This window comes from Schistocerca nitens, chromosome 2, assembly GCF_023898315.1.
Source record: "Schistocerca nitens isolate TAMUIC-IGC-003100 chromosome 2, iqSchNite1.1, whole genome shotgun sequence".
Classification (NCBI taxonomy): Eukaryota; Metazoa; Arthropoda; class Insecta; order Orthoptera; family Acrididae; genus Schistocerca; species Schistocerca nitens.
The window spans coordinates 1,187,814,233-1,187,827,363 of NC_064615.1; the positions used below are offsets into that span (position 1 = coordinate 1,187,814,233).

A 13,131-nucleotide genomic window follows, 5' to 3' on the forward strand; every position below is an offset into this window, starting at 1 on the left:
TGGTATCAACTCATCCCACTTCATATCACTGTTACTCCATCCGAGGTTTTCTGTTGTTCTCAGTTTCAAAACTTACAAACAAAATTCTAAGAAGATTCGTAAGTAGTTACACAAGTAATGATTCCACACCACTATGACAATAACTGACAAACAGAACTGGCAAAGTATTAACAAATATCTTATACTACATAAAAATATAGAAAAATTATTTTCTCCAGCATTTGCTGTTAAGAATTATTGTAGCTGTAACCCAATATTATGATGTTCACAAACAAAAAAAGAAGTGAAATGTACAGATTAAGCAACTCGCAACAACAAAAATAATCGATTTTTGACATTATAAGATCTACTCACCGAGTGGTGGCACGAGAACACTTATAAAAAAAGAGGTTTTACGTATGCGAGCTTTTGGAGCCAGAGGCCACTTCTTCTGGCGGAGGGGTTGAAGGGAAAGGAAGAGGGGTGAAGGAAAAGGACTGGAGAGATTTAGAAAAAGGGGAAGAGTTTGGAAAAGTCAGCCAGAATCCCAGGTCAGGGAGACTTATCGGACAGGACGTAAGTATGGTACGCCTCCCGTGACCTCGGAATGTGCCCCTTTTCCTAAACCTCTTCAGTCCTTTTCATTTTCCACTCTTCCTTTCCTTTCAACCTTTCTACCAGAAGAAGGAGTCACTGGTTCCAAAGGCTTACGTGTGTAAAACATCTTTTTTGTTTACATTTGTGCTCTCCTGCCATTACTTGGTGAGTAGATTTTTTTATCTATGCAATTATATTGCAGAGTAAGCAGCTTGTATCTCTAAAAATCCAGTCTGATGCTGAATATTATGTTATATCTAAGAGCTGCTACATTAATTATACTGACTATATCCCCACACAAATAAAACTTCTTTGAAAAATGTGTGCTTTTATTTCCGAGAAGCCGAATAATGTACTGTTAATCAATTTTGAAATCACATTGTCAGTCTCGGAACCTTTGTATTCATCATCGGTTATATCATACACAATGTGTGTGAGACTGGCGACACTGCAAGTGTTCTGGCGACGCTGTGCTGTTCTACTCGTGCTTCAGAGTGCTCGGCCCGAGTTTCACCTACGTACAGCCGTCGTGAGATTTTTACAAATTCAGAGCAACATTATTGCCACCAAGGTTTGTGTTAACCTTGAGGAATCTGCAAGTATGACCTTTAAAAATTGAAACAGGCATACAGGGAATATTTCTCATCGATAGCACAGATTCGTCCCAAGTGAATTTTGCATCGTCACAATGCCCCATCTCACATGGCCATTCCCGTCACAGAATTTTTGTCCTCAAAAGGCATTTCTGTTGTCTCACAGTCCCCCTGTTCACCTGATCTTAATCCTTGTGACTTTTCTTTTTCCTTTGAAAAATGTTTTAAAAGTTCGTCATTTTTGGACTCTGGAGAACATTCGAAAGAATGTGATCTACATATTAAAGGCCCTACCAGTTGTAGCCTTTCAGCACTGTCACCAAGGCTGTTGGTGTAAGGGAACTACCATGTAGTGGACAATATTTTAGTTTGAAAAAAAAATAAAAATAAAAAAAGCTTTGGTAGATAAAAAATCAGTCTCGTTACTTTTCTCACATACCCCAAAAACATTTTTGACATCCACCAACTGCATCTAATCCAGAATGAATATTTGCCCCTTCCCACAGCAAATTACCCATACTTATACCAAAGTGTCACATACCAGACAGTCACAAAACTATTGATGTGTGATATGGTCCTTGTAACTTGTCTGTAATAATTCAACTTACTCTCTGTACAGGCATTTTAACCACACCAACAAACACCCCTATTCTCTATTAACAGTTTACTTCAAACTTACCTCTGGTGTCATTTTGCATATTGTGGGCATATCATAACCAGCTGAAGCAAACAGGGGAAAATATTCTTCAAAATGAAGATCCATAAGCCAAGCATGCAGGACATCCTGATCCTGCAGTGCACAGAAAGGGTATTATCATTATTCCAATAATGATCTTCAACAAATGACAGAATAATGCATTGCCTCAGCCTAGAGAACAATTGTATCCTATAAACAAAAACTCATAAGAAAGTAGAATTTGTTCACAAATTTTATTATTCAACAGAATTAGGCATCAGAAACAGCTCTGCTAGGTAGGTTTAGGTGTTGTTTCTTAACAATAATACTTCTGCTTATGCTGTATGAGTCAAGCACATGGGTTTCTCTAGATTTATATCCATTTTCTCCTAATCAGGATCACAAACATTAAATTTAATTTTTGTGGCTAGTTTCAATTCTCTTCAAAAACTGTCATCAAATCTTGTAGCTCTTGTATCAAGTGAATTTATGCTAAAGGTTTAGTTTTTAAATAAAACTTTAATTTAACAGTTCACAATAGAACATGCCACGAGAGCTGATAACGGCTTCTGAAGAGAACAGAACTTGTTTCGTGTTTTGAGTGGTGTAGAAACTGATACAAATTATAAAGATTGTGGGTCCCCAGACACTATGCCATAGTTTTACAAAATCTCTATAGTAAGTGTAGGCCTGCACAACAAGAAAATTATCATTCTTAGCTTTACACAATGATATCAAAGTCTTTACAGCCTGCAGAATTGAACAATTTTTACTGAAGCAGTTTTGGATTAAGCAAATAAATAGATCTTTCTTACATGCTGCACTTATGAAAGTGGGTAAAAATACAGGGTGGTCCATCTGAAGTTTCGGATGAGATTATCTCGAAAACTATAAATCAGGTAAAAATAGTGGGCAAGACAAGTTTGTAAGCTGAAAGGGGGACATCAAATGATTCTACACATGACCACCACCCCCCACCCCCTTGGATGGGGAGGTGGGGGGGGGGGGGGCGGGGGGGGGCTCAACTTTTAAATCTTAAATGGAAACACCCATTTTTATTGCAGATTCAGATTCTCCATAAAAAAGTAGTTAGGTTTTGTCTGAAACATTTTTAAACCATAGACAGATGGCACTGAAGTCAAGAAGAAAGTATAATTAGGAAAGAACTCAGATTTATTTAGAATTATGTAAGGCACATGAAACTGATAAAAAATTTGCACCAATTCTTTTGTTACATCAAATTATGCTATTTTTGTACAAAATGTGCTGTATCCTATTTTTAGCGTCACCCAGGAACAATGACATGTACGTGGTAGAATGATGTTCCCATGGTGTGCTTCATTAGTGAGAGTCCCCTTGCCTCTCACATGATGGGGTGCTTCATTAGTGTGAGTCCCCTTGCCTCACAATTTGGGGTGCTTAATTAATGAAATTAGCCATGAATAAATTGTTCAAAATTATCCTCATTTGTTTCAATGCATTAAGTTAATCATCTGCAAAAGTTGCCCACAGTTTTGAGCAGCACATCCTGTGGTATGGCTGCACAAGCTCTTTGAATGCATTGCTCCATATTGTTTCGAGTTGTGGGCTGTCTCTCATAAATAATATTTTTTAAATAACCCCACAAGAAAAAAGCAGGAGATGTTAGGTCTGGTGAACGTGGAGGCCACTGAATTGCTCAACCATGTCCTGTTCACCAACCAGGGTACCATAAATTTAAAACGTTCCTTACATTTTTAGCAGAATGGGGAGCTGCTCCATCCTGTTGGAACCACATTCTTTGTCTGGTTTCTAAATCAACATCTTCCATTAGTTCCAACAAATCATCATGGAGAAGTTGTAAATAAGATTCCCCAGTAACATTTCAGTCAAAAAGATATGGTCCTATCAAGTAACCATTTAAAATTCCACGCCAGACCATTAACAACCATTTGCGTTGATTGTCAATGGGTCTGTGCCAGAGTGGATTGACAGGGGACCAATAATGACAATCATGACTATTTAATTCACCATTGTTTTTGTGTGTGGCTTCACTGGTGAACATAATATATCCAAAAAAATCATTGTTATCTCTTATCATTTCCAAGGCCCATTGGCAAAAATGCATGCTGTAACTTTGCGAGTAAGTATGCAATAGCATTTTATTGCAGTAAGCTACTCTGAAGTACAGGCTCGTAGCATTGCAGCCGTTGGTGGTGGCAATATACAGCCGCTGGTATCTCGCACCTGTCACTAGCCTAGCTGTGGGAAGTGCAACCTATGTTAGTTCGACAACAGAATATTCGAGCCTCCAAGAATGTAAATAAACAGTAGTAAATATTACTCAATTTTGTTAATAGTCAATATACAGCCCTTTGTTATTAAAAGGAAGGTTGTGTTAAAATCTCATATGCCTAGCTGAGATACTTCCAGATTTAGAGACAGTTAACTAAAACACCAAAAACCAACACTTATTTGATTAAAGTCAGTTAGGATTCATAGCAGTTTATCTTTTAGTATCATTTGGAATTATTTTTCATTTTTGTAACATAGAATTCAGAAAGGATTAATATTTATTTAATAGCTATTTGTTTTGGTTGTGTGAATAAATGAGAGTGAGTGAGAGTCTATATGTGGGATATACATAAAGATTCAATATTATCTGATGTTAAACATTATGCAACTATGTCACGGGAAAGTGTGAAGCAAGCAGTTGCAATGAAAGCTGTAATTTCCCTACCTTGCTGATGACTTATGTCCAAGTGCACTTGCTTTTGTAAGAAGGCAGCCAGAATAGCCATTTGCAGAGTAATAATTTTCTAAAGTCAATTCAAGATTAGTTTTCTTTTCGTTTGGTTTTGTTAAACAATTCATTAAGATTTGCATGATGAAGTGATGTAAATGCATCTGTGAATATTGATTGGCATAGGACAGTTTTGGTGCGAGAAAGAACTCGAAGGATTGTTTTGATTGGCTGGTCATTTTGAACAACTAATCAGAGTTAAGCATTTCCAGGGCTTATCAAGTAGTTATAGGCCCTGGAAGGAATGGCAGGTGGTGAGTCGTTGGCTAGCTATCGGACGTACAGATCATGTTGGACGTATCCGTCTACATTATGAGTAATATGAAAAAGTTACTGGTATTTTGCGTCCGGATGGTATTGCCGTCAAAGCAGTTGCATTTACGGAGCTTTGTGAATTGTTTAGTTGGAAAGATAAACACGTATGAACTTTCGGTCTTTGTAGAATTCTGCGTGGCATGTTTTATATTCATCGATGGAACAGTTAGCGAGCAGTTTCTTTATTAGAAATCCACTAAAAATAAGACCGAATGTGAAACTCACATATTGTAGCAGAGCATCGACTGTAGATCACGTAATAATTCGGGTTGGACTTAAGTATATTTCTGGCTGTCTTGCTTGTATACTGGGTTGTATGAACTGTGAGATGAGGACATTGATATTAATCATTTAAATAAATACGGGCTGATGACTAATTCTTTAATTTTGAGCCTAAAGAAATAAAGAACTTGTTGCGGAATTTTGACATTTTTTCTAAAAGACTGAAGCAGTCGCCCTCCACCCGAAAATCGTTATGTTACAGGATAGCTTCCTACCAGAGTTTAGGCGGACTTTGCAAACGTAAGTATTGACGATGTTTTTCTTCAACGCAGCTTTTAACATTGTCTGAACGGTATCTACGCATGCAGGGAATCGGGCTGGTGACCAGACGCTGTACTGAGGTAGGTGGAACTTTTTGTAGTGCACAGTACGACGAAAGACAGTGGTCAAACAATTACGCAACGAAGGGCAACTTTTAACTCGCCCCGCCGCAACACATATCTTTCAGCGTTAATGCCCATGTCAGTGTGATATGACACGCATGATATTTATGTGCCTTCAAAATCCCCAAAACATTTGATTTTGGTATTCCAGTTTGTCTGTGAGACATTTTGGGATCCAGTTGAACACAGGCGAGACTGGTAAGGGTACGAGCGTCATTTTCATTGTATTTGCGATGGCGAGGTGGACGGTGCATGTATCCATTTCGAGCTCGTTGAGTGCAATTTAGAATAATATTTTCGCTTGGATGTCGTCTGTTTGGGAAACGATCCGCATACAATTGCGCAGCTGCAGCGTAATAGTTATGGCATTCACCTAAAATTAACATCATATCAACAATCTCTGGACGAGGACAGTGAGCCATGTTTCGCTACAGAATAATTTACTTTCGTCAGTCGAAGTTTACGTTCAAAATCTGAAAGTGAAGTGACGCCTGATCGCATTGCACCGACCTTTATACTGAGCCATAGTTCGCAGTTTGGCCACAGTCGGTTGAGTAATGCAATTGAGAAGAGTACCCTAACGAGATTTTAATACCATTCCGCCTCCCTCCATCAAAAACTGTAGCAGGTAGGATACATCCTGAAAAAAAAAAAAAATAAAAAAAAGCAGCTTAATTTCGCATAATGGAAGAATTGGTGCACATTTTGTATCGATTTGATGCGACCTTATCGGATCATTCTAAATAAATCGGAGTTCTAACCCAATTTTAATTTTTCTCGATTTCAGCGTCACGTGTCAATGGTTTAAAAAAATGTTTCAGACAAAACTTGATTACTTTTTTATGGAGAATCCGAATCTACAATAACAAATGGGGGTTTCCATTTAAGATTTAAAAGTTGCCCCCCACCCCACCCAAGGGGGCGAGGGCTGGGGGTGACGTATAGTATCATTTGATGTCCCCCGTTGAGCTTATGAACTTGTCTTACCCACTATTTTTACCCGATGTATAGTTTCCAAGAATCTCATCCGAAACTTCAGATGGACCACCCTGTATTGTGCATTTCATGAAGTACCCTTTGCACCAATGAATAATAGCAAACGACCAAACACAGACAATAACAGAAGTAGTGTGTGTGTGTGTGTGTGTGTGTGTGTGTGTGTGAGAGAGAGAGAGAGTGAGAGAGAGAGAGAGAGAGAGAGAGCCTTCTTTAGGTACCTAACGGCCAGAAATTCTGTCTCATAATTATATAGTTAGTTAGTTTCATGTTCCGTGGATCATTTTGCGCAATGAATGGTAATGATGTTAAATGAGTCATTATACAGTCACATGACAAATTAATTCGTAAATATGGCTTACATGCTGAACATTTGTAATATTTTATTTTTAACAAACAGATGTGTGTTAGTAATTCCTACCCATCACCTTTTACATGTTAAAATAATATAAATTCTTCTATGGAACAGAAAGAGTTGTCAAGGAGAAATTTTTTGGTTTCTTTTCAAATTTCACTTTGCAGTCTGTCAAGACATTTTATATCACTGAGTAAATGATCAAAATTGTAGTTCCAACCTTTTTTACTGTGAAGTAGTAGTTAGGACTTCTTCAAAGATGCCTACAAGAAGAGCTTTGGTGAGCATCACATATCATTATTACAGCACATTTTTCAGCAATAAAGACCTTCCTTCTTAAAAATGAGTTACCCCAAAATATTATTCCATATCACATTATTGAATGAAAATATGAAGAACATATCAGCTTACTGATTTGTCTCTCCCAAAGATTTGCAGCGATTCTAAATGCAAATGTGTCTGAATTAAGTTGTTTCAGGAGTTCCAAAATGTGCTTTCTCCAGTTTAAATTCTCATCGATACACACACTTAAGAATTTTGAAGTTTCCACCCTACACGTTATTTCCTCATCATGTGTTACACTTATCATTGGTTTAGTAAACCTAGATGTGCATGCTGTGACTTCTTAAAATTGAGGGTGAGACCACTTGCAAAAAACCAGTTAATGATATTTTTAAGAACACTGTTTACCATTTTCTTCTGCTTCTGTATGTATGCTTGGACTGATTACAACACTTGCGTCATCTGCAAAAAGTTGTAATTCTGCTTTGGTGAAAATATTTCCCCTCCGCTGTGAGGGCTTTGCTTGTGTAGAAGTGATCTGCAGGTAGTACATTTTCGCTAGGCGACAGAATACAGCGTATTGAGTGAAAGTGTTTCACGTGAAATGGTGAATTACAAGATCCTATTCAATAAAGAGTATTCGTGTATGATTCATTCACATGTGCTGGATAAGGACGTGCAGTAATGAGATTATTTCGAGAGGAATTTCCTGATGTTCGTGTTCCTAGTCAGAGTACGATTCATATATTGATAAATAAATTTCGTGAAATGGGAAGTGTTCTTGACAGGAAATGTAGACAACCACATGCAGTACTCACAGAAGTAACACTTGATAACATTGGACATACTCTGGAAAGGTCTCCTAGAAAATGAGTTTGATTCTTTCTCAGCAAATGGGAATTTCCTATGGCTCTGTTGAAAGAGGAACAAGTTACAGCCCAATAAAATAACTGCAGTGCAAGAACTTAAACAGGGTGACTCTACAAAAATGTTGCAGTTTTGTGAACAGAGTTTGAATAGGGCGCATGACAGAGAAATTGACCCCTCCTTTTTCAGACGAATCACGGTTCTACCTAAGTGGCTACGTTAGTTCACAAAATAATCATTACTGGAGTTTTGAAAAGCCTAAAAAAAGGCACGAGGCACCTGTGCACGATCAGAAAATAGGAATGTGGTGTGCTATTAGTGGTGAGAGACTAACAGACCTATTTTGTTTTCCTCGAAACAGTTAATGGGGAGAGATACTTGGAAAACATATTGTGGCCATATTTTGGCCAATTAACTGAGAGGGAACATGTTTTCATGACCTTTCAACAGGACCCTGCAATGGCACATATACAGGAGATTCACGACGTGTTTCAAGACAGAATTATCACGAACAACATACGGCCTCCTCAATACCCCCATTTAACACTGTGATTTTTATCTCTGGGTCAGGAGCACTAAAAAGAGTACGAATCAAATCCACACACTTTAGATGAACTTGAAACTAGCAACTGCCTTCAGTTTGTATTTGTATATTTATTGATCCACTCAATCATTCAGTGTACAGAAGTGTACAACATGATATGAGAGAAGTCAAACAAATGATATGAGAAGATATGAATATAATAGGGGGAAACATTCCACATGGGAAAAATATATCTAAAAACAAAGATGATGTAACTTACCAAACGAAAGCATTGGTATGTTGATAGACACACAAATAAACACAAACACACAAACAAAATTCAAGCTTTCGCAACCCACGGTTGCTTCATCAGGAAAGAGGGAAGGAGTGGGAAAGACGAAAGGATGTGGGTTTTATAGGAGAGGGTAAGGAGTCACCTTCCCTTTTTACTGTAATCTACCATACAATTTTATCCTGCCTATATAAATGATTCCTTACCCTCTCCCTTAAAACCCACATCCTTTCGTCTTTCCCTCTCCTTCCCTCTTTCCTGGTGAAGCAACCATGGGTTGTGAAAGCTTGAATTTTGTGTGTGTGTTTGTGTTTATTTGTGTGTGTATCAACACACCAATGCTTTTGTTTGGTAAGTTACATAATCTTTGTTTTTAGATATAAATGATATGAGAACATATATAGATATACCACTGTTTCTTGTTGTGTATATCTCAGTGAAGATATATTACCTACGAATTCATAGTAATACCAGAGTAAGAATAAGTTCAAATAATAATGTTGGTCATAATGAAAAAGCAAAAGTTCATTAATGGACTGTAGGTTATTTATAATGAAACAGTTTACTTTTTAAACGTAATAAATATAAGACAAGATGGCATCACATATTGGTTAGTGGTAAATCACTCCAGTTCAAATTACGAAAATAATGGTGTCAAGTGTTATGTATGTGGAGAAAATGTAATGCAGGGACTCCGTATGTGTGAAGAAGCTCAACAGTGGGTTCATCCAAATTGTGTTGTTGCAGTCAGTTTAAATTACACTCCAATCAATAAAACGTGTTTGTGTAGTGATCAGTGCAACGCCATTAACGAACTTTTCGTGGCATATGATGCAGGCATTGAACAATGTGTTGTTACAACATTAATTAATGATGTGTGCCGGCTAAAATCTGAAGTAAACAAACTAAAAAATGCCTTCTCAGTAGAAAAAAACCAAGTCAGCGAACGTAAAAGCAGAGGACACTCACTTTGACCTACTTTGTAACACCTAAAAAGGCTCATCAGGCAAAAGTTTCTACAGATAATTTTCATATCAAATTAAGTAATAGATATCAGGTATTATCAGACAGTACTCTAGCGCAAAAAAAGAAGTCATTGCGAATTCTCGTCAAAACCTTACAGCAAAAGGTCTCAATGAGAAACATTTAACTCGTTCTGGCAGCAAAAAAAGTACTAATAGATTATATATTAGAAACAAATGTGATGAAAGGTGAACACTTTATTGCTGGGAAAAAATGACAAGGCTGAAAATCGGAAAGTAAATCAAGAAAATATTTACTTATTCTCATACAGTCATGGAAGAGGGCTAGCTGAAACACTGAAAGAAAAAATGGAAAAGGTAAATGTTATGGGTCTAGTGAAACAAGGTGCGCCTCTGCATTTTGTTACAAAAGATATCCACAGAGACAAAGACTCGGGTTCAAATAACTCATTTATAATGAATAGCTGGAGCAAATGATGTTTACAAAAACGAAGCGAAACATACAATAAGAGATCTGAAGAAAATGCTACAGTGTGTGCCAGCACTCAAAATAACTATTGTTAGTATTCCTGAGCGACATGACCTAACAAAAACATCTTGTGTAAATAAATAAATAGAAATTATAAATCGTAAAATTGAGAACATGTGCAAAATGTTCTGCAACGTTAGCTTTCTTAAAGCTGCCAATCTAAGAGAAGACTTCACAACGCATGGAATGCACAGGAACAGCAGTGGCAAATCTAGATTGTGTGACTTAATACTGGAAAACCTACATCAATTCAATGAATCGCAGTATCCAGCAATAGCAGTAAGTATGGTGGAGCCTAATCTAGGATCACAGAGTGGTACAACTGCAGTGACTTCGGATAAGCTGAGAAACAATTCAAGTAAAGAAATTGACATAGATGATTGGTCAAGCTCAGCTTCTACTACATCAGCTGTCCCGTCAACAGTGCAAGTGTCATTAACTCCAGCTACAGTGACTACAGCACCGGAAACATTAACATTAACTGCAGCAGGATCAACAACTAGATCACAGTGCTCCATCAAAGCTACTGTAGTGTCGCCAAGGCCTGCAGCAGTCTGCAATCAAAAGAGTGGAAGTGTCAACAACTCAGTGAAAGTGTCATCAATCAAAGGAGTGGAAGTGTCATCAACTTCAGATACTTCAACTACAGCACCTGAAACATTAACTGCAGCAGGATCAACAATTAGATTACAGTGTTCCATCCAAACTACTGTAGTGTCACCACGGACTGTAGCAGTCTACGATCAAAAGAGGAGCTCGAGGCCTAGAAAACCTGCTCTACTAAACAAGATTTTTTATGGTTTCGCAACAAAAAGGGGAAAACCGTGACTTAGGTAAGTCAGTCAGAAATGACACTCAGCAAAAGATCAATTATCTAACGAGCGTGTGCAAAAACTCGCCCATCTTGAAACCTAGCAAGTAAACTAGAACTGCTGACAATATTAGTGACAGTAATACTATTGATAATGCTGATATCCTTTGTTTTACTGAACACCATGAAATGAGTGTATCAATATGCTGAATCTAGATGGCTATCTTATTGCCTCTCACTTTTGTAGAAACAGTGTGCAGAAGGGTGGTGTAATAATATATGTAAAAAAGAATATAATGTATAGATCTCTAGAGCTCACAAAGTTCTGTTTTGATCAGCATTTTGAAGCTTGTGGCATAGAAATTAACACCAATTACATTATAGTAACAGTGTATAGCGACCCATCGGGGGAGCAATGTATGTTCTTTAAGCAACTCGAATCTCTTCTATCCTATATATATTCAGAAAATAAAAATACTGTAGTCTTAGGAGACTTTAACATTAACTTTCTAGATTATGATAGTAGTAGAGCTGACATGCTACACATAATGAACACATACAACCTCACACCCAGGGTAGACTTCCCCACAAGGGTTACGAACTACTGTTCAAATCTTATAGATAATATTTTCATTGATGAGAATAGAAACACCAATGCAACAGTAAAACAAGTCCTAAATGGTCTTTCAGACGGCCGATTGCTAACTATCAATGATATATGCCCACACGAGAAGTACAAAGGTCATTTAGGGTAATTAATAATGAAAATCTCATGATCTTCAACAGTTATCTTCAACTCATTGACTGGAGCCCAATTTATAGAGCACTGAAAGTCAATGACAAATTTAACCTATTTATAAATGAATTTATGTGGCACTTTGAAGCTGTCTTCCCTCTAAGAACTGCAAAGAACAAGTAACAGAGCCATATCAGCAAACAGTGGCTCACAAAAGGAATAAAGACATCATGTAGGACTAAAGACTGCTTTATGTTTCTCTCAGAAATACAAATGATCCTGAAATAAGAGCTCATTACAAAAGGTACTGCAAGATCTTAAATGAAGTTCTGATAAAGGCAAAAAGTATGTTCATCAAATCAGAAATAGATAATTCTGGCAACAAAATAAAAACCATCTGGGGTATTATTAAAAGAGAAACTGCTAGTTATTTGAACGATGCAGGAAATATTGAAGTTAGACATAATGGGAATATCATTGATAAAGATGAAACTGTTGCAAAAATTTTCAACAAGCATTTTTTGACTGCAGCGCATAAGACAGGGTGTAAAGGTTCTATAAATTACGCTCTGAATCTTTTACAAAGAAGTGGACTTAGAGCAACACCGGAGATTAGCATGCCTCCTGTCACTGTTGAGGAAATTAAGAAGATAGTAAGGACCATGAAAAACAAAAACTCAACTGCTATTGATGGTATTTGCTCAAAGTGTTGAAACACACACACATTTTCATTTGTGAAGTCCTGTGCCACATCTTTAATGAATCACTGACATTAGGAATTGTCCCTGATAGACTTACATATGCAGTTGTGAAACCATTGTACAAGAATGGTGACAGAAACGAAGTAACCAATTATCATCCTATTTACCTCTTAACTTGTTTCTCCAAGATTCTCGAGAAACTTGTACACAGAAGAATTCTTGAAAATCTTAGTAAATACAATTTTCTCAATAAAAGTCAATTCGGTTTCCAGAAAAACATCTCAACAGAAGATGTGATATATTGTTTCACCAATGCAATTCTTGAATCAATCAATAGTAAAATATCTCCATCTGAAATTTTTTGTGAGTTTTCTAAGGCATTCCATTGCGTGAACTGTGAGATTTTTCTGAGAAAGGCAGAATTTTATGGGTTAACTGGCGAAGCAGGG

The 13,131-nt window shown here is 37.2% G+C and overlaps 1 protein-coding gene across 6 annotated transcripts in view; it reads right to left on the reverse strand.

The window, feature by feature from the left end:
• The window catches only part of LOC126237526 (caskin-2), a 445,207-nt gene that overhangs the window by 17,807 nt on the left and 414,269 nt on the right, over window positions 1-13,131 (reverse strand). For all 6 annotated transcript variants that reach the window (XM_049947703.1, XM_049947701.1, XM_049947702.1 and 3 more), the window contains one exon: window positions 1,849-1,959. In XM_049947703.1, the coding sequence (XP_049803660.1) occupies window positions 1,849-1,959 (111 nt within the window). The remainder of the gene's footprint in view (window positions 1-1,848; window positions 1,960-13,131) is intronic.